The following is a 21,967-nucleotide window of genomic DNA, read 5'->3' on the forward strand; positions in this document are numbered from 1 at the left end:
CATAATCCCTGTCTCCAGAATTAGCGTAGAAGTAGTTTTTTTCCAAACTTCTTTCCATAGCCCTAGGATCAAGTAAGAGTGGAAAATCCACTGGGCTGAAAAGCCTCCCTTACTTTTGACTTTCCAGGATCTCGAATACACCAATACTCAATTTGAATCTTTAAGGGAAGGATCTAGTGTACAGATTTCTCAACCTTATCTGTCCATAGTTTCTAAAGATGTATCAACATCTCCTGCAATGACTTCTGGAATTAGTCTAGAAAATGCTGGTTGAGGTTTATTACGAGATCAGCATTCAACTCTGAATCTCAATCATCCTAGGGGCTCAAGTCACCCTAAGTCTCTGTGGATATGCAAACTTTCCTCCACTAAACCACAATCTTCTTAAAGGAAAGTTCTTGGTAGCACTCATTTTTTTTTGTTTACAAATCTTTTTCTACCCTGAATATAGACATTCAGTAGCATGTGTTGAATGAACTGCATTTAAAGCTAGTTTCTCTGAAAGCAATTATTGCAGACAAATCATCCAATACTAATATTCCTTCAGAGCATAAACAGTTCTTAGTTCTTGAGCCAAGAGACAAGGAGAGCTCTGAGAAATGAAAGGACTTGCCTTGGGCTGCAGAAGACTGGAGGTCAGGGGCAGAGCAAAGGGTCAGCGGACATCCCACGCTCTGGGCGGCCCTCGAAAGCTAATTGTTTAGGAGTTCTTTGGCAAGTGGTCAAACATTGGCACCTTTTGAATCCCTGCCCTGGAATCACTGTGGCACCTGGCTTTGCCAGGCCTCCACCTTCCACTTGTACCTCTTATTGTGCTCTAGCCTCAGAGCTGAGTCCACCCTTGAATGTCCCCATTCGATTGTTCTGTGGATAAGGATTCCTAGAGAAATTCCTCCTCCCTTCCTGGAGAGCCAGGTCTCCATCTGCCTGTCTCTGGCCTACTTTGGAGACTGAAAGGAATTGGGATACATTTTATTTTTAAATTGTTTCTTAAAGCACATCCTCTGGTTAACAACCTCATCTCGGGGAGGGCGCACCTTGTCCTGGAGTAACCTTTGGGATCGTCCACAAACCTCTCTGTCAAGCATCTCCTTTCTACCAGCCTGACTTCCCTCACCTCATTCTCCGGTCACCTGCTACTTGTAGCTTTCCTTCTCCTTCTCTTCTTTGCTGGTGTTTGTTTTTTTTTTTTTTAATTTTTTTTTTTTTCAACGTTTATTTATTTTTGGGACAGAGAGAGACACAGCATGAACGGGGGAGGGGCAGAGAGAGGGGGAGACACAGAATCGGAAACAGGCTCCAGGCTCTGAGCCATCAGCCCAGAGCCCGACGCGGGGCTCGAACTCACGGACCGCGAGATCGTGACCTGGCTGAAGTCGGACGCTTAACCGACTGCGCCACCCAGGCGCCCCTACTGGTGTTTGTTTTTAAGATATTCGCCGTCAGCGTAGGAACTGAAGTGGGCTGAATCTTAATGAGCCTGTCATAATCTTATTTAAGGAAAGAAAAAAAAAAAGTCCTGCAGACAGCTGAATGCTGGGTGAATGACAGCTTCCCGCACCTAGATGATGAATGGACAGAGTGGTCGGGAATGAACCCATCTCGATGCAAGGATGTGGGAGGTGCCCTTTAATTCCACCCGAGTGCTCATGGCAAAGGCACTGTGCTGGGGTCGGCCTGGTCGTCCACAGCTGCTGTGGCTCAGCAGTTCTGTGAAGATGGAATTAAGTTGTAAACAGCTCTGGTAAGAAGGGAGGGGAGGATGTGGGAGATGGCGAACAGATCTGCTCTAATCGTTTAGGCCCTGTGAGCTTTGTGCAAGCAGACTGGGAAGGAGAAACAAAAGGAAGGAGGAAGCTGGCTGGCTATTTTCAGGGGAATGTCTACCGCACAAGACAATTCTAGGAATTAATGAAGATAGTGCATAGTAAAGTGTCTGGTCTGATGCCTGGTGAATGCAGCTGAACTTGATAAATGTGGACAAATCTAAATGACTGGAAAACAGTTACTCAGCTAGGCTGTGGTCCGGAGGAGATATAAAAACTGCAACCAACTCCTAATGCATTTCGGTTCACCAGGCCCTTGTAGTTACACTACCACAACAGAGCCTCACGATGGGTTCTGGGTGGGCTTATTCATTCTCCGTTCCCAGAAACAAACCCAAGGCTCAGAGAGCTTGAGTAGCTTTCCAAAAGGAACCATGTTGGAAAGCGATAAAGTTATCTCTTGAAGACAGATTTTCAACTCAAACAGCCTATGCTTCTCCCCTACCCCTGAGGATTTTTAAAGTAAAACACAGTTAGGAAGCTGGTCTATGAAGTAAAATCATCTCTTTTTCTAAAATGATATGAATAGGTAACTTTTTCCAGATAGTAGAGAAACAGGAGAAAAAGTGCTAGGTGGCTGCACTGTATTTAGGGAAGAGTGAAAATCTCGGTTTTTTTTTCTGACCTGAGAGGGCTTTGAAGACCTTAACAAACGTCACGTAACCACCAGTTTAAAAGCAGAGGACGGGTTCCATTCCCCCATAGGACAAGTGACAGAAAATCCAAGGGAGCACAAACTAAGATTTACTGAGCACTTGTTTTGTGCGAGACACCGGGCTAGGCTTTTGAACTAGTTACCTTGTTAATCCCCCCATACTAGGTACTATGATCCTATTTTACAGGGGAAAGAATTAATTGAGTTTCAGGGAGATGAACTAACTTGGCCAAGCCTACATGGGCACTTAGTGGCTGAATCACGATTCCAACATGGATCTGCCAGAGTTTGCCAAGACAAAGCAGAAGTCTCAACGCGGGGCTTTGTTGGAGATACCCCTTTTGGAGGCCTGCTTTCCGTTAGGATTTAGGGCAGCGGGCTCCCTCCCAGCAGAGTCCTCAATTTCCATGAGAATCTAAGTGCTTCATGACTCATCCACTGATGTGTGGTACAATTCCTAGTCTTAAAATAACAAATCCCCATCATGAAAGCCAATGCATTCTGATGTCGCATAAATCCTTTTATAATGATCACTCGGTGTCACTGGCTTATTTAAATGGACACATCACTTCTAACAGGGTTTTCCTCATCTGCTCTGCCCTTTAAGCAGCAGCAAGTGGGAAAGTAACTCACTGCCTTGGCATATCAAGGAGGAGCTGGAGGTGGTTTAGAGACTTGTATGTCTCCTGACCTCACACTGAGGCAAACTGGGAGAGGCAGGACGGGACATGTCATTTTTGTCATAATAAATTCCCCAGTGTGCCACATTCTTCTCCTCCCTGCAAACCCAGATTGATGACCTGTGGTTTTTGTTTGACACAGATAACCACGACCCTGATGCTGTGTCCTCGAGACCACTGCAGTATATATCTCTGTGTGACACTGCCTATTATTCTGTGTTGTGGAAGACAGATACCAGGGTTTACTTGAAATCTCCCTTATCCCACCCAACAGACATGGGTGTCTTGGGCTTCCTGAGAGCCTGGAGTGAATGTACTGGAATTCAGGCTTTTACAAAATATCAACATCAGATGATAATTCATTTACCAAAGGAAAGAACGGGGCAGGGTGGGAGGAAGGCATATGATTGGCCCCACAGTGGGTTCCTAAAGGGTCTAGCCTCAAATACACTGGGAAAGCCCTCTGGGAAGGTTTGCTTGGAGAAGAAACAGAGCGCCACATTTCAGAGCAGACTCTTCTGCTCCAGAAACATCCTGGAGGCTTATGAGGCAAAATTCTAGGCTCGTCTCCAGATGGTTGAAAGACAAGAGTCCAGAATTCCACAATGTATAGTATTCTTGATCTTGAAGCCAGTGAAGTTCAACCTATAGGAAGGTCAGTAGTTAACAAGGCAGCCTCCTTAATGCTCAGACTAGAGCCTCAACCCCTCTCAGTGTGAGTTTCCTGGGTATAAAATAGAGATAAGAATAGTGCCTGCCTGGTGGGGTTAGTGTAAGGATTGAATCAGAGTAACTTCTAGAAAGCACCCGGTATATACTCAGCTGGTATGCCAAGACCAGAGATGTTGTCTTAGCCATTATGAAAATACTTCTACACCAGCTGAGGGAGAGCTGGTGCTCAGAGCCCTTCTGCCTCCCTCCCCCAGCCTGGCCCCTCTCAGGGATTCCTCAGACATCCTCACCCTCTAGCAACTTAAGGGTTAATGCCCAGCGCAGCAGGGGAGCCTCCAGGAGGTGCGTGAAAGGCCTGTTAAAATTCCTCAGCTGCATCCTACAAAGAAGGCTGTAATGCCTGGAAGGTATCACAGGAAAAAATTCCATAGAGGGAGGCATGCCTGGATGTTCTGCCAAATGTCAGCTAAGGACGGCTCCCGGCCCCCATCTCAAAGGACAGCCTTTACAGGACTCCCTAACTGGCACCTCTGGACATGGACTCTGACACTTCCTTTCCTTGTCCTCCTCCAGCTTTGACCCCATCTCTGAACTCTCACCTCTGGAAGCTTGACTGTCATCCATTTTTCTTTGGCCTCCGGGGCCCCTGCATTCGCACCTGACCCTCAGCTCTCAGAGTTGACTTTTAGCCCCCAGGACCTTTTAGGTGGCGCCATCCCCTGACACCCACCCCACCCCAGTCAAGCTGGTCTCAGATGCCAGGTCCCAGTCCTTCTGGGCCTCACCAAACCTACTGCCCCCTGAGCTCCAAGTTTTGATCCTGACACAGGCCACACATCTACATCCTTCAAGAGCAAGGTTCCAAAGCGGTGGCAATAGAAGATAAAGGAGAAAGGGCAGAAGGATCCAGAAGCACTGCAACAATAGACATTAGCAGTCCTGAGCTTAAGGAGAGGGATGTCGCTCTAGTCTCTTATTGATACACTCTGTGAGGTCATGGGAGTTATCTGGCCTACCTGGCATGGGGTCTAGGGTCTAGTCCACACCAGGCACTCTATACATAGCTGTTGAACACAGAATGAATGAATGAAGATACCATTAGCCAATGAACTATTAGCAGAAATTATGTCACTTCTGACCAGAAACCTTCAGAATCAATAAGACATCTGCTACTTTCCTCCCTATACCGGGAAGGATGAATCCAGATGGATCCGGAATGCCTACGGTGAGCAAGATCCAGCAGGCCTCACACGGACATGGAATGGGAGGAAAGTAAATTTTTGTCGTGGTAAGAAGCTGAATGTCGGGTTCTTTGTCACTGTGGAACGATCTTTGTATCAACGGAGCCAAGGGACCTAGAGGTCGTACTTCTAAAAACGCCCAACGGGATCTAGATCTGAAGGTGAGTCAGGAGGGAGGCTTTTTGCTAAGGTTGCAACTGACAGCCAAGGTCTGACAGCCAAGCTGACTATAGTTGTGGCTCTAAGAAAGAACCGAAGGTCAGCTGTGTAGGTACCATCCACTGCAGAATTCAGGCAACCAAGTGGTCTCCTCCTATCCTTTGCCTGCCTCCTCCCTCAGAGGAAGGCACACTGAACCCTCACGTCACCTTCTGAAACCCCCACCATGTACCACCCTCACGATTTACCTGTGTTGTAGCCCCTTCCAAGGGCAGGCCAAGGACGGTGATTTTTCCACAGGTTTCCAAGGTACCAGTCACTCTGGTTCTCTACCAAGCCCAGGACCTGCTGACCTGTAGAGTACAGAGAAAGCAAAGGTCTTAAAAGAAGCCAAGCCACACGGAACAGTAAGTAAGTACTGAATAGGAGATATAGTAATGGTAAATCTTATTGTAGTTTTTATTAAGTGTCAGGCCCTGATCTAAGTGCTTAACTTGTATTAGTGTATTTAATTTTCAAACTTTGGCAGCCCCGCCATTTTTTTTTAAGTTTATTTAGTCATTTTGAGAGAGGGAGAGAGAGAGAGAGAGAGAGAGAGAGAGAGAGGGAGTGAGCATGCGTGCATGGGGGAGAGAGAGGGAGTGAGCATGCGTGCATGGGGGAGGGGCAGAGAGAGAGAGAGGGAGAGAGAGAGGGAGTGAGCAAGCATGCGTGCATGGGGGAGGAGCAGAGAGAGAGGGAGAGAGAGAATCCCAAGCAGGATCTGAGCAGTCAGCACAGAGCCTGACTTGGGGCTTGATCTCACAAACCACCAGATGATGACCTGAGCCAAAATCAAGAGTTGGATGCTTAAACGACTAAGCCACCCAGGTTCCCCTTGCCCCGCCATTTTTATTATCCCCATTTTACAGAGAAGAAACTAAGGAGCAGATAATTAACTTGCCCAAGGTCACCAAGTTACTCTGTGATAATACCGGAATCCCAAACCAACCAACCAACCAACCAACCAGCCGACCAACCAGCTGACCAGCTGACCATCCATCCCTTGACTCATGCAACACATATTTACCGACACACCTCAAGTGTTCCAGCTCTACTATCCCCCACTGTACATGAGTTCACTGGCTGTCTGGGCATCAGATGAGATCATTTGCCCCCATCGGAGGGAAGAAATGCCCCTTGGTGAAGGAGATGGAAGCCCACAGAGAAGAGCCCCCTTTTGGCCACTTCCCCACAGTGTTTTCACCCTCACGTCCATTTCATCATGAGTCCCCAAGCCACTGTGTCATGTCAATGCAGGAGTGCTTTCTAGAGGAGCAATTGCTTCTCTGTCCCCAGCACTCAGCTCTGACGTTGGCCTGTGTCTGGTGTACTGGGACCAACAGCACGGCTGAGCCAGGCCTCTTTGACTAGTTTCTCAGCACCTGAGGGGAGTCAGTCACTTCTCTTGATTTCTTAGAACATAATGTTCCTGGGAGTCCAGGCCTTCTATGGAGGTCAAGCAAGGCATCAGACCCACCCATATTCCACAAGACAAGCCCATCATCTACTTGCAGAAGGTATTCATTCCCTTGGATTTAACTGTCAACTATTTACACACCAGGAAACTGAAGTTCACCAGGATCATGATGTGCACAGGCAGTGGTGGAGCCAGCACATAATTTAATACTTGTGCGACACACACACTCCTTCCACCGTCTCAATTTCATCTCGTTTGCCTTTACAACAAGCATTTGTGGGAAGAATGAAAAACCCTTGTTATGGAAAAAGAAACTGACGCTTGGATATTTTAAATAGCTTGCTAAGGGTCACATGACTAATAATCATGGTCTTCCAGAGCTAAGCGATGCCTTCTGGGGCTAAAATCTTGATATTATTGGCCAATCTGAGAAATAAAGACCTTTCTGACCAAATGAAAGCCTGGCAGCATGTTAAGAAAAACACGACATTTCTCCCGGAACAGCATGCTGCATGATATAGAACCTCCCTGGTGTGATGGCAGCTCCCTGAAATGATGGTGTGTGGGCTCGGCGTAATTTATTTGATCAATTTATCGAGCTCCTATCTAAATCATCACCCCGGCACAAATACATAAATTAGAGGCATGGGAAAAATACTACCACCCACTTTGTCATTGTATATGATCACATCCCAAACTTGTAGAATCCCTCAGAAAAACACATCAACAATTCAAGAAGTGCAAGAGCCAATCAATTCTACATGTAACGAGCTTGGGATGTTCGTGCAAAACAATGAGATCTGAAAAGCAGGTTGTCCTCAGCCGAGAAAGATGTGTGCCGCATCCCGATGCTGTGACCTCCTTACAGAGTCCACGTGATAACCTCTCACAGAGGTTGGGGTGCAGGGGGGCTACAGAGTCCTTGAGGGATCTAGTTCATAATTACTAATGACCCCGGGTTCAGTATAATGAACACGGTGTCTGTCACATGCTCGAAAATGACAACAGGGGAATGATCGGTCACTGACTTTTAGGGTAGCCACCTGAAGTTCAGATACGCTCATCTTCAGCACCTTCAAAGTACAAATCGTATACTCTGGCATTCCATGAACTGTGTTCTGCCTCAATCTACTTCTTCAGAAGCTTTCTCTCCTTTTTTTAAGTTTATTTATTTTGAGAGAGAGAGTACATGTGCATGTGAGTGAGCAAGGAGGGTCAGAGAATCTGTGCTGTCAGTGCAGAGCCCGATGCGGGGCTCCATCTCATGAACCACGAGATCGTGACCTGAGCTGAAATCAAGAGTTGGCTGCTTAATGAACTGAGCCACCCAAGCACCCCAGAAGTTTTCTCTATTTAACCACACTTCATTCCTGACAAATGAAAATGTACAGTTTTATTGTTTACATTCTCACCTCTGGCTATTGCTCATTTGGCTCTTGCTTGACGGGAACTGCCCTGACCCCCAGACAACCCCTGCCCGTCAACCCTTCCCGTTCATCTAGCATGAAGCCACCTATGAACACCCCTAAGTCTGAATGGTCACTCTACCTTCGCTCCCACGAGATGGGAGACAGCTCTATTTAGCACTTCCTCCTGGCATGTTTTGCATAGCCGACTTACGCCCTGTAAAGGACAGAGTGGGTGATACGCAGGTACACCCACACCTCATTTGTAAATATCCACCTACATTAGTCCGAGGGCAAGGACTGGGTGGTATCTAACACACTAACGGGTGCCAATAAATACACTAAATCAATGACGTCTGGTGGATAAACCTCTCCCGACTGGGAGACCCGCAATGTTAGTGTATTAGTACCCCCACACTTCTGAAGCTGCAAAGCATTTTGCCCTCCCCCTACTCACCAACACATTCTCTGGCAAATCTAGCATCTTCCTCACCTGCATGGAAAACTGCAAAGGTGGGGTGGCACCACCTGAAAGCATGTTTATGTTGGTTGCTCTGCCCAAGGCTCGAACCCAAGGTCTTGATCTCCAGAGAAGGAGTGACATACATGATTAACCTAAGTTAATGTTATCCAAACTCCCCTCTCAATTTGCACCTGGGCTGCATTTCTCATGACGGTTGCATACGACTCCTTTACACATGCCAGCCCTCTTTAAGGTTAAAAAATCCTTAATTAGGAACACGATAGCTGTAATTTTAACATCCGCTGGTTGACAAAATGCAAAATAATAAATAGCTACTAAGATTTCATTTTGCTTTTTCAGATGGATTCATTAGCTGCTCTGTCAGGGATTAAAAGGGGAGCTGGGTTGGGGAGCCTGGGTGGCTCAGTCGGTTAAGTGTCCAACTTCAGCTCAGGTCATGATCTCACAATTTGGAAGTTCAAGCACCACGTCAGGCTCTGTGCTCACAGCCTGGAGCCTGGAGCCTGCTTCAGATTCTGTGTCTCCTTCTCTTTCCGTCCCTCCCCAGCTCGCACTCTGTCTCTGTCTCTGTCTCTCTCTCTCAAAAATAAAATAGAACAATGGGGCTACTGGGTGGCTCAGTCGGTTAAGTGGCTGATGTCGGCTCAGGTCATGATCTCATGGTTCATGGGTTCAAGCCCCATGTTGGGCTGTGTGCTGACAGCTTGGAACCCGGAGCCTGCTTCGGATTCTCTGTCTCCCTCTCTCTCTGCCCCTCCCCTGCTTACACGCTCTCTCTCTCTCTCTCTCTCTCTCTCTCAAAAATAAATAAACATTAAAAAAAATAATAAAACATTTAAAAAAAATTAAAAAGAAAAAAAGGGCAGCTGAGCTTTGCAAGTGGGCTTGTGAGTACCTTGGACTGTCTGATGTGTCCTATCCTGCAGAGGTCTGTTGTCCATCCACAGGGAACCATGCAGCAGGGTAGCCAGAGGTAAAGAGTGGAAACCTCAGGTCCCACTGCCTGATCCCAATTCCTGGCCCTGCCCCTGCCCCTTTCCAGCTGTGTAGCCTTGAGAAAATTACTTGACCTCTCTTGGCCTCAGTCTCTAACCATTAGGGCTGTTTTGTCTACACATGTCTGAATGACTTCATGTGTGTTAAGGGTTAAGCATAGGGCCTGAAACCTACTAAGCGCTCTGTAAGTCATAGCTATTTTCACAGATCATCCAAGCTCCCCTGGAAGCTTCTGGAAGAGAGCAAGCCCATCCACAAGCTTTTCTTTGAAGGTCAATCTAGCACAACAGTTAGGTCCTTCTAGGACTTTATCTAACTGTGGTCTGAGAACTGAGTGCTTCTGAGGTTCTTATTAACTGCAGGTTCCTGGGCGTCAACCTAGACATTAATTATGACCCAGAGGCAGCTTCCCACTGCCTCTCTGGTTTCTAGAAGGAGGAATTTCCTGGCTGCTAGCCCCAACCCTTTGTCTCCTCTATCACACAGGAGGACTTACCTGGCTGGTGAGCTTCAGAGAAACAAGCCTACATTGCTTAACCCCTCCTCCATCCCTTCTCTGACAGAGGGTCCCCTTAACCCTGTCCTTTCCTGGGGAAGGCCCCTTTCCACGAGGCCACAGTTGCCCCACACTTCTTGGGATGGGGTGGGGGGGGCCCAATTCTAACTCAGAGTGTTGATATGACAAACATCCACAGTAAGCCCTCCAATTTAACTTGCACTAAAAAGGTGACATTTTGCTCTCTTTTACCCTTAAATTGGCTCAGTGTCTGGGAAGGTGGGGTTCATGTCATCTATTAATTCTCTCATGCCTCAATTCTAAATAAGAATTTTGGTCACTGGGTCTGGTCATCTGCATTTTCAAAAAACAGGTAATTGGAAAGGACATTAACGTTTGAGAATTAGTGATCCAGGTGTGGAAACTCTGTCCCTGACAGTCGAAGGCAAGGGTCGAAGGCGAGGTTCACCAGTCGGGTCCCCAGCACACGATAAACTCTTATGGCATCTAAATCTAGCCAACAAACCAGCAGAACTCAGTGGCAGCCTCCAGTGGTAGGCTTCTTGAGGACAGTGAAGGGATGAAAAAAGTGAACATCAGAGCCAGACCACCCATGTCCAATCCTGGCTCTTCCACTTATTAGCTGTGCAACCTTGAATGAGTTACTCAATCTCTTGGTGCCCATTTCTTCATTCATTTATAAAGTGAATACGTAGGACATCCCTTAGAATTAATTTTTTTTTCTCTAGGCACTATTTTGTGTTCTTTGCTTATTCAAATGTTACTACTAACAATGCCTGGAAAAATAGTAAAATGTTCAGTAAATATCTGCTCTTATCATTACACCCAGAATTCCCTGGCCCCACCTTCTGTCCCATCCACCTGGATTCAGGCATCAGCAGTCTCGGCCTTCTCCTCCGATCCTTCCTTAGCTGACACGGTCCTTACTCTGCCTAGACTTTGGTTCTGTTTAATATCGACTGAGGGTTTGCTCTGTGTCAGATACCACACAAAAACTAAGGAATCAAAGACAAATAAAACACGGTCCTTGCCCTAGAGGCAGCTAGAAGAGGAGACAGATAAACAATTATGAAACAGCATGGTACCCGCAGTGACAGAAACACTGATAAGTTAGAGGAATGGAGGGCAGGGAATAATTGATTCTGTGGGGGAGGGTGGGTGATGCTGGCTTGGGGTCTCCCCGGGGTCGTCTACTGCATCCTTACCTGCACTGTGGGCTACACCTGCTGGTCCACACAGACCTCCAAACCCCCAAGCTTCCCCACAAGCTTTTCTGATAACAGTGCTATCTCACAACACCGTTCTCAGCAGAGACGGTGCATAAGACAGGCCATCCTTTATAGCTTTGCCAATCCCAGCTCATCAGCCAGATGGCATCTGGTCTCCAGAGGTCAAAGTCTAAAGCCTTAACCTGGATGATGCGAACACACATGAGACCTGCCATCCCATTAAGAGGAAAAGTCCCAGGAGACTCCTCTTGGGGGGCGGTGTGGGGGGCTGGGGGGGAACACGGGCCACTGGCATGCTGCCTCGCTCAGCATCCCGCACTGTCTCGTCTTCTTAGGAGTTATTATAATAAACCACCGTGACTAACAGAAAAGGCTTTGTCATTGTTTTCCGTGCAGCCCTGTGGTTATGATTAAGTGCACTGTTCCCCGTCTTCCTTACTCCAGGCACAAGTTAACTTATGAAAATGAAGCTGTCTTCTTTGCTTATTCATACATCACCACTAACAGCCAGACAAGAGCGAACAAGCTTGCTATTCTGCTGGGGCCCTGGTGTCGGTGTCACCAGCCAGCAGACGGATGGCTCCAGGCTGGGAACTCCCCTCGCTCCCTCCTTCCGCAGCTTTTGGCTCAAGGCAGAGAGCTCCGTTCAGGAGGTGAAGCCCCCGAAGCAGGGGGATGGTGATGCTTCCACGTGGCACATGGGGGCATGGACAGGGCATGCTGGGCTTCGCCTACCAGGTGGCCAGGAGGGAGGCAGACAGCATGGTGAATTAGACAAACGGTTTGTGACCCAGATGAAGAGGGGTCTAGCCCTGATTCTGTATGGTTTGGCCACGGTCTTACTTTTCTGAGCCTCTATTTCCTCACTGTAAAAGGGCAAGGACAGAATCTACCTCCCGCCTCCAAGAAGGGATGTGCAGTCAAGTGACACAGGCAAAGAGCCCTGCTCCTGGCAGGTGCCTGCCTAAGGCACTGCCCTTCCTCTCCACGGTGATGGTCACTGTGCATATGGTGTCTGAGTCTTCCTATCAAGTGCTCACACCGGCTGCACACACTAGACTCTGCGAAATCTGGCCCTACTGCCCGCACCCTGTCCTGCTGGCCCTGCCGTGCCTTTCTGAAGCTATCAGCTGCACCAGTCTCTTGGCTGTTTTCTTCCCTCTGAACATTCTTTCCGTGCCTCCCCTTCGATGCTGGTGCTCCCCAACTCCCATCCTTGCCCCCCGCCCCACTCCTTCTTGTTCTACATTTTATCCCTGGATGACAGGATCTGCTCCAGTGGCCTCAAGAACCACTGACAGGAAGTTAGTCACCTATCTCCATCCCAGTTCAGACCACTTTCCAAAGCATCTTCTCTTAATTCCTTGCTCTTCACATCCTTGGCATAACCAAACCCCACAGATTTTATCTGCTCTTTTTCAAACCTGTCCCCTGGCCTGCTCTGTCACCCCCTTATCACATTTTCTTCCCAGATTACTTGGCAGATCGCACTTGATCACCTTCTCTGAGGGGAGCCGTGCCATTCCATTCTGCCTATGTAAAAATATTTGGAAGGTGCAAATTTGATAATTTTGCTTCCTTGATTAAAAGCTTAGTGCTCCTGGGGGCCCAATATAGCACGGATGGGTAGATGAAAATCTATCACGGACCACCCTAGCCCTTCTGGAACTGGTAAACTCTTTCTAGCTGAATGGGATGGAAATGGATGCTTACAGGTTAACCTCTCCAGGTAAACGCCAGGAACAGAGTTCTAACACGGATTGCAGATGCTCCCAGGGCTGCCTCCTTTCCCCCGCCCCCAGGAAAGCTCCTGGATGCACAGAGGAAGTCCACCAATCACCGCTGCATATCAAAACTGCTCTGCTTGCACCAGCAGGTGAATATTAAAATGTGATAGCTAGGGGCTGTCCGTAGTATCAGCAGAGAAAGCAACAATGACTTTTCAACCTCATATTTATTCTAATAAGCTATTTTAAAATAGAAAAGTCTTTAATAGTACCATTCAATAACGCATGTCTGAGCACAGGACGGCTGTAATAAGGAAAACGTATAGTATCACATTACCGTTTACTACACATCCTGAAAGGACTGTTCCTCGCCCTGGATGCCCTCTGCTAGTGGGTGCGGAATAACAAAGCATCCCCTGAGAAGGTGCAACACAAAAGGTATTTAAAACAACCCTGGATGGGTTGAAAAGGACTGTTTCGGGAACCTGCACGGTTCCCTACATCCTACATCCTCAGTATAACTCCGCCTGAAGTCACTCTGGGATCACCGAAAGTCCCAGGCACAGCAAAGATCTGAGTACTCACTCCGGAACTGCCTGCTTTTACAGGTGGAGCCCAGAGAAAGGGAGTGAGGTGCTTGGGAACATACCATCCAATGCTGGGGCTCAAGTGCTGACTCCATGCTGGCTGTGTTTTCTATGCGCAAGCTTCTCCAACCTGGCTGCCTCTCCTTTCTTTGAACCTGAATATAATTCTCACCTTGTTCAAATTCTACTTGAATGGTAATCCTGGGTCAATTCGTAGTCCCTCAGTCTCCTCCTCTGTAAAATGGTAAAGGGATCTACTTCATGGGGTTCCCTGAGACTCTTGGTTAGGTTTATGTACCACAGGCTCATACTGTGCGTCCTTGCGTTGGAATGCACGTGCCCTAGTTAAAAAAAGGTCTCTCCAATCATTTTCTTGCCTTGGGGGTGCTTCTCTAGTTTATTCATTCCAGTCAACCTCGATTTCATTTGGAGATAAAGACCCCATTCTTGCTGACCTTGATAGCTGAGGGATAATCCCCTCTAAGAGGAATTAGAATCCGTGTCACTCTAGAAGGCAGAATTAGGCTGAATGAGTGAAGACCGAAGGAAGATAGATTTTGCTTCTTATAAGCAAGGCTGTAAGTTCCCTTAGAGTTCGCCAAAATGGAAACAGGCTGCCTTTCTAGGGAGCAGCTTTTAAATACTGGCGTAGTTCTGGAAAAGGCTGCATGATTCAGCCCTCAGCCAGCAGGTATTCACCAAGATCCTACTGTGCACGGGGCTCTGTGCCAATTGCCGGAGACACAACAGCGAAGAAGAAAACAGGCCCAGTCCCCGCCTGTCGGATTTTATGATCTCTACACAAAGCTTCTCAAATGGTTTAGCTACCTTTCGCCAGGCCCCACCCCTAACCTCACTGAAGCAGATTCTCCTGGGATGAGGCCAGGGGATTTCTCTGCAAAGACAGCCCCCTTAATTCTCATGCATGGCAGATTTGGGGGCCTTTGGAGTGGGAGGGCACCCAGGGATTTCTGTACTAGATTTGATGACCTCAAATCTCCCTTCCAACTTGATTATAAGATCTCTTTATTAGGCGGTGTTCAGATTACTCTGTTGCACTCTGTTTCCACACCTACATTTGTGGTTAGGAACAACCTGCAGGGCCTCTCCCTCACACTGTGGGTAAGACTCCAAAGGACAGGAAAGAATGGGTAGAAAGGCTGGCCAAGGCATATTTGATCTGCACACCTGTCCCTGCCTGCACCGCCACCAGAGGCTGTGGGTTGGGGTCCTGAATACGGCAGAGTCCTCTGTGGTTCATCTGAGTGTTAATCCCAGAGCACTGAGCTGAGAGCACTTCCTACCCCAGGGGCATCTGAGGAGAACAGAAAAGGACAGCCTGAGGCTCAGAAAAGAGTCTGCAATCCAATAAAGGTCCAGGTAACGATTCCATCTGCCAAGATGCAAGAGTAAGTCCCCACCCACCTCCTTAGGTCAGTCCCAAGTGAGCCCACATTAACTTAACTTACAATTTAAAAAATCCTGCTCAATCTCAAATAATGATTCTCTCTTCTTCCTTCCTTGATCTTTGGTCTTTGGAAATGGGAAAAACTAAAAAGGAACACAGGGCCAGCCGCTGGGCAATCTTCCAAGGCTGCTTTTATCACACCAACTCCCAGGACGCTTGACTGCTGTCACCTCTCAGACGAGGCCTCCCCCAGGGGAGCAGAGCTGGCCTGGATCCAGCTACAACTTCCATCCGTGGACTCCTTGGATCTTTTTTTAAAAACACAATTTGTTTGGGGGCGCCTGGGTGGCTCAGTCGGTTAAGTGTCCGACTCTTGATCTCGGCTCAGGTCACGATCTCACGGTTTGTGAGTTTGAGCCCCGTGTCAGGATCTGTGCTGGGAGCAAGGAGCCTGCTTGGGATTTTGTCTCTCTGTCTCTGTCTCTCTCTGCCCCTTCTCCACTTGCATGCTCTCTCTCTTTCAATAAATAAATAAACTTAAAAAAAAACACCCACAGGGGCGCCTGGGTGGCACAGTCGGTTAAGCGTCCGACTTCAGCCAGGTCACGATCTCGCGGTCCGTGAGTTCGAGCCCCGCGTCGGGCTCTGGGCTGATGGCTCGGAGCCTGGAGCCTGTTTCCGATTCTGTGTCTCCCTCTCTCTCTGCCCCTCCCCCGTTCATGCTCTGTCTCTCTCTGTCCCAAAAATAAATAAACGTTGAAAAAAAAAATGGATGATGGTAAATTTCATTCTATTTCCATCATACAGTTATTTTAAGAGTAAAATAAAATGTTGTAAACCATAAACTACTGCTCAACTTTAAGTATTACCATTATTAGCCAACATTTTTGTGTCTTTTGTAGCTAGCACTTAATTTTTTTTCCCATATAGTTTTTTTTTTTTTTTTTGAGAGAGAGAGAGAGGAAGGAAGAGAGAGATAGCACGTGTGAGGGGGGAGGAACAGAGAGAGGGAGAGAAAGAATCCCAAGCAGCCTTCACAGTCAGTGCAGAGCCCTACACAGAGCTCGATCCCATGAGTCTGGGATCATGACCTGAGCTGGAATCAAGCGTTGGAGTCTCAACTGACTGAGCCACCTAGGTGCCCCAGAGCATCTTTTGTTCTAATGAGGTGACTCTTGGTGGGCTCCTAGAGAGCTACATTGGGTGGGGGAGGCTGGCTGCCAGAAAGACAAAGCCTTGATTGGAAGCTTGGGATTTTCACCCCACTGCCCAACCTCCAGAGAAGGGAGAGGGATCGGAGACAGTTCATCACAAATGGCCAGTGATTTAATCAACCATGCCTACCTACCTGACGAAAACCTCGAAAACCTCCGTGAAGACCCTAAGTAACGGGATTAGAGAGCTTGCGGACTAGTGAACACGTCAGGGTGCCTGAGGGGAGTGCACTCAGAAAGGCCACGGCCCCTCTACCGCACCCTCCCTCTTCAACCTCGTCCTCAGGCACCTCATCCATGTGGCTGTTCCTGAGTTGCATTCTTTAGAATCAACCACTAACAGTAAGTACAGTGGGTTCCTGAGTTCTGTGTTCTAGCAAATAGCAAACCGATGTGAGAAGGGGGTTGAGGGAGGGTCTGACTTTGTAGCCAAGTCAAATGGAAATGTGGGTAACCTGGGGGCCTGATGCTCATGTCTGGTGTCCGAGGGACAGGCAGTCCTGTGGGACAGAGCCCATAAGCCTGTGGGGTTGGATGCCAATTCCAGGTAGTTGTGTCAGAACTGAATTGTAGGATGCCTACTTGGTGTCCCCAGGGGGCTGGAGCACTGGTTGGTGTCAGGAGGAAAATCCACCCCTCGAGGGACTGATAGCCAACGCGGTAAATGTGCAGGGCCTCATGGTGAAGGAGTAAGGAGCTTCTCCGTGCAGGATAGGCAGGGACACAGCTGAAGGGTCTGAGGCAGGCAGGACCATCTGCTCACACAACACCGGGCACCATGTGCAAAGAAGACAACGTGAACCGTGCCCCGTGGTGTGGTGTGGCACTGAGGGGAACTGTACAGCCTCATTTATGGCCATTAAATGCCCGTGTGATCAGAGTTTGGATCTGAAAAGAACGTTGCTGCTGCTGTGCGGGGTAGGACGAGTGGATGCTTGGAAGGGTTAGCAACCAAAGGTCTTATTTTTTTTTCCTTCTATTAGAAACAGCCCATTGGAGATCCACATGCCTGGAGATGCGTGGAGATGTAAGGGCTGCAGACGTGCATCATGGTCAGTAAACACCTTCTGAAGGATCTGGGTGCAGGTGGCATGCTTGGGCTGAGGGTCATCCACACCGAGAGGTGGAGGTGAGGTGCCTGCAATCCAGTAAGGGGGTGGGGCATGTAGGGAAGGGGATAGACTCTGACGCTCCCCTAACCCTGGATCTCCCAGGGCTCCACATACCCCGGAGAGCACTGAACTGCTCTCTCCTTGCTGGGGATGGTGCTGTGGTGATAACAAGTCAGCCTGTGCCTGGAGCCAATCAGCCTCCTGGAAAGAGGTGGTAAAGGCAACTTGATGGAATTATTATCGTATGTGCCTTGAGGGACGCAAAAGAGATGCTGCTGGGCATGGGGTAAGTCTCCGAGGAGGTGAGACTCACCCCCTAAAATAAGTCAAATCAGTAGAGGGAGGGGGAGGAAGGGACAGCAAGGTAAAAGGAGGAGGGGAGGAAAGTTCTCAGGTAAGAACTCCCACACATGCTCTCTGGAGTCAGCGTGGGGAGACACGAAGCCATAATAACAAAATAACATACTCAGCCATAAAAAGAAAGAAGTATTGATATGTGCTACAACTCGGGTGAACCTTGGACACATTATACCTAGTGAAAGAAGCCAGACACAAAAGATCACATACTGTACAATTCCTTTTATATGTCTAGAGTAGGCAAATTTATAAAGACAGAAAGTAGGTCAGTGGTTAACGGGCACCGTGGGAGGGGTGGTGGGGAGTGATCACTGGCTGGGTATGGGGAGCTTTTCTAGGGTGACAGGAAATGTCTTGAAAGTAGAGAGAGAGAACAGCTGCATGATGCTATAAACAGCTAAACACTACTGAAATGCACATTTAAAAACGGGCAATGTTTGAATTGGATTTCGCCAACATAAAAGCTGATGACAACGTAGCTAATACATTGTGGAAGTAATATATGCCAATAATAGGTCTACATGGGGCATCCCTCTGTGTCTTCACCACTGAGGCCAGAGTGCCGAGACCTCACTCAATCCCTGGAGCTTCTCTGTTTGCCAATCATCTGCCTGCATCCCCAGTGACTTCCCTCCAGGCCACTGCTTTATTTACTTATTAAAAAAATTTTTTTTAATGTTTGTTTATTTTTGAGAGAGGGAGAGTGTGAGTGGAGGAGGGGCAGAGAGAGACACAGAGAGAGGGAGAGAGACAGAGGATCCGAAGCAGGCTCCATGCCGACAGCAGCAAGATCTAAATGGGGCTTGAACTCTCAAACCATGAGATCATGACCTGAGCTGAAGTCGGACGCTTAATCAAGTGAGCCGTCCAGGTGCCCCGGGGCCACTCTGCTTTAAATACTGCCCACGTGTTGGTAACTTTCAATTTATATCCCCAGTCTGATTTCTACACTGAGCCCCAGAATCATAAATCCAGCCGCCATCTCACTTCTCTCCTTGGGGCATGTACCAGGCATCTTGGACTTGGTGCATCCCATATTGAGGTCTTGATCCTTCTCTGCTCCACATGTTCTCACCTGTGCTACCCACATCAGGAAAGAGCAGCTCACTCTGTCCACCTCTCTAGTTGCTTAGACAGAAACTATGGAATCATTTCCTCAAGCTTTACTGAAATACAGTGGAATTCAATAAACTCACTGATCTGGAGTTTAACAAAACTTTGGCAAATATGTCTAGCCATGTAACCATCCTCACCATCAAGATACAGAATGGTTCCAACACCCCAATGTTTCCTTGGGGCCCTTCTGCAATCTATTTCCTTGAACCCCAGCTCCAGGCAACTGCTGATTTTCGTACCGTCACATTATCGTCGAGCCTTCTCTAGGACTGCACTTAATAGAATCACAATCACAGGGCACACAGTTTTTCATATTTGACTTCCTGTACTTAGCATAGTGTTTCTGAAATTTATCCAAGCCATATGCATTAATACTGCTTTTCTTTTTATTGCTGAACCGTATCCTAAAGCTTGGATATATCACAACTGGGGTAGAATCAAGAGTTCTTGTTTGGCCTAAATTAAGCCTGCGATCCAAGCTGCAGATTTGGGGATCACTGCAACACAAATGGCATTTAAGAACATGAGCTTATGGAGGGGCACCTGGGTGCTCGGTCAGTTAAACAGCCAACTTTGGCTCAGGTCATGGTCTCATGGTTCGTGGGTTCAAGTCCCACATCCGGCTCTGTGCTGACAACTCAGAGCCTGGAGCCTGATTCAGCTTCTGTCTCTGTCTCTGTCTCTGTCTCTCTCTCTCTGTGCCTCCCTGCTCACAGTCTGTCTCTCTCTCAAAAATAAATAAACATAAAAAAAAAAAAAAGGACACAAGCTCATGGAAAGGAGAGGCTAATGGAGAAGACCAAGGCAGAATGCTGAGCCCCATAATGCTTTGCTGTTGAACAAAGGAGAAAGAAGCCAGAAAAGGAATCTCCCCTGAATAATAGCAGAAGGGAGGGCAACCGTCTGTCACCCGTCAATGGGGACTCTAAAGGTAGGGATTCTAGACGATATCGGCTCTCTCTCCATCTAAAATTTGCAACGAAGCAGTCTTGACTCCCAAACCCAGACTCACCCTCCCCCGCTTCATTACACCTGCCATCACCTTTCATTCACACAAGATGCTGTCTATGGTGAGAGTTGTAACTGGCTTCCTTAGCATTGGTGGTGAGAAGCCAAGGTCTCTGTACTCCTCTCACCAGCTTCGGATTGAAGCGCCTGATATACACGCCTTGTGATACACGTCCTTCCGGGAGGGAAATCAGTTGCCACTCTTCTTCCCTGAAACAATGTGCCAAAGCAGCCCACTGGGGCAGGAAAGCTGAGCTCAAAATCACATTTCTCTCTGTCGATAACCTGAGGACAAGTGCTCACAGAAGAAAACTGTGTCTCGTGTTTAGAAAAACCCCCTCACCACCCCCCCCCCCGCCCCGTGTCTAAGGAAACTCCTGCATCAAGGATATGGCTTTTTTACTTAAAAAAACGAAACCAAGAAAAGAATGAACAAACCCATTCCAGCATCATGGCATAGGACATCAAAGTGGCAAGGGCCTGGGGAATATTTTGGACCACACTTTCCATCTGAATGATAAAGAAATGTTAGCAGGTGCCCTTGTCCTTCCCCTGTGCGGTCTCCGCTGCCTGCACAGAACATGAATTAAGCATCTGCTATTTTCCAGACACTGGGCTAAAAAAAGAGTAGACACTTTAGTAGGTGCCATGATGCTTAGCATTTTATAATCTATTGTGCAAAAGTGAGTATAGGTACTCCAAGATAAACAACAGAGGTATCATATCCTATGGTGTCTGAAGAACAACCACCAGGGGTTGCCTGGGAAAGCTCTGAGGGTGTCTTGAACTGAGCCCTGGAGGGAACAATTAACATTACTTAGCCCTGTTAGGCACTGTGCTAGAGGTTACTTAATCCTGTGACCAACGCTGCAAGGTTAGCGTTGTTCCCATTTACAGGTAAGGCTCAGAGGTAAAATGGGACTAGCCTGATTCTGCACAGGCTAATGATGGAGCTGGGATCCGAGTGTGACCTGAAGCCTAGGTGTCGTTTTTCTGGGATGAAGATGAAAAGAGAAGGAAAGGGGGTTAAAAAAGTTTCCTACGGGTGCCTGGATGGCTCAGTTGGTTAAGCGTCCGACTTTGGCTCAGGTCATGATCTCACAGTTCGTGGGTTCGAGCCCCGCGCTGCACTCTGTGCTGACAGCTCAGAGCCTGGAGCCTGCTTCCGATTCTTGTTTCCCTCTCTCTGCCCCTTCCCTGCCTGTGAGCTGTATGTCTGTCTGTCTCTCAAAAATAAATAAACATTAAAAACATTAAAAAGTTTTCTATATTGAAGAAATGTGAGAGATGGCATATGAGAGTGATCAGATTCTCAGAACTTATGCATGGAGGATTTATGAATTTTGCACAAGCCACCTGTGTTTTGGGGCATTTCACTGCATAATTAAAACTCCATCAGCAGGTACTCAAGTGCAGGAAAAGAGCTGAGTCGCATTGTCCACACAATGCACAAGTATTGGGCACTAGCTCTGACTATGGGTGACAGACCCATAGACAAGACAGGGTCCTCCCCCTCAGAAAGGCCACGGACTCATCGAGGAGAGAAAGCACGTGATCAAATACATGGCCTGAAATGTGTAAGAGAGACATGCTAAACAGCAGACTTCAAAAGGGCATTAGAACAGCTTATCAATACCAGGTCCTAATGTGGTTAAAAATATTACACTTGGAACAACTTAGTAATCATCTACTCTAACCTTGTCATGGCATAACTGATGGAACCGAGTTACAGCAAGAGGAAACGGGATTCTCAAGATTACACAGCTCTGTAAAGACCAGAACCCTCGAGTCTTAACAAAACAGTGCTTCTCAGCTGTTCAGGATCAGCATGGGAAGGAAGGCTGCTGATACCAACAGCTGGCGTGGACCCTGGCTTCCTGGGGCCCTTACACACACTCTTCTCACGCCACACCTGCAGGAGCTGAACAGCAGACACGCCACATAAACCACGGGATTCTGCTCGCAGTCTCGAAGCCTGCTGGTTGCCGTCCTCCTCGGAGAGAGTCCTCTCTTAGCAAGCCAAGGGCAACACACCTGTAATAGTCAGCTAATGGTCTTCTTTGGCATGGTATTAAGTCGCCAATAACAAAACGCAAGACCTTGCTTTTCAACAG

At 47.8% G+C, this 21,967-nt stretch overlaps 1 protein-coding gene and 2 long non-coding RNA genes across 6 annotated transcripts in view; 1 reads left to right on the plus strand and 2 right to left on the minus strand.

Moving 5' to 3' along the window:
• The window catches only part of LARGE1 (LARGE xylosyl- and glucuronyltransferase 1), a 543,301-nt gene that overhangs the window by 113,802 nt on the left and 407,532 nt on the right, over positions 1–21,967 (minus strand). For all 4 annotated transcript variants that reach the window (XM_045467269.1, XM_045467268.1, XM_045467270.1 and 1 more), the window contains one exon: positions 5,482–5,586. In XM_045467269.1, coding sequence (XP_045323225.1) covers positions 5,482–5,586 — 105 coding nt within the window. The remainder of the gene's footprint in view (positions 1–5,481; positions 5,587–21,967) is intronic.
• On the minus strand, positions 2,550–5,468 carry LOC123592218. The gene is made up of 2 exons (XR_006709636.1): positions 4,850–5,468; positions 2,550–3,806 (listed from the first exon to the last, which is right to left on the minus strand). It is a non-coding gene; the product is annotated as an uncharacterized LOC123592218 (long non-coding RNA).
• The window catches only part of LOC123592217, a 29,303-nt gene continuing 23,466 nt past the window's right edge, over positions 16,131–21,967 (plus strand). Inside the window, exons 1-2 of the long non-coding RNA XR_006709635.1 lie at positions 16,131–16,602; positions 17,244–17,312. This is a non-coding gene — a long non-coding RNA (uncharacterized LOC123592217). The remainder of the gene's footprint in view (positions 16,603–17,243; positions 17,313–21,967) is intronic.

The sequence above is a fragment of the Leopardus geoffroyi genome, chromosome B4 (assembly GCF_018350155.1).
Source record: "Leopardus geoffroyi isolate Oge1 chromosome B4, O.geoffroyi_Oge1_pat1.0, whole genome shotgun sequence".
Lineage (NCBI taxonomy): Eukaryota > Metazoa > Chordata > Mammalia > Carnivora > Felidae > Leopardus > Leopardus geoffroyi.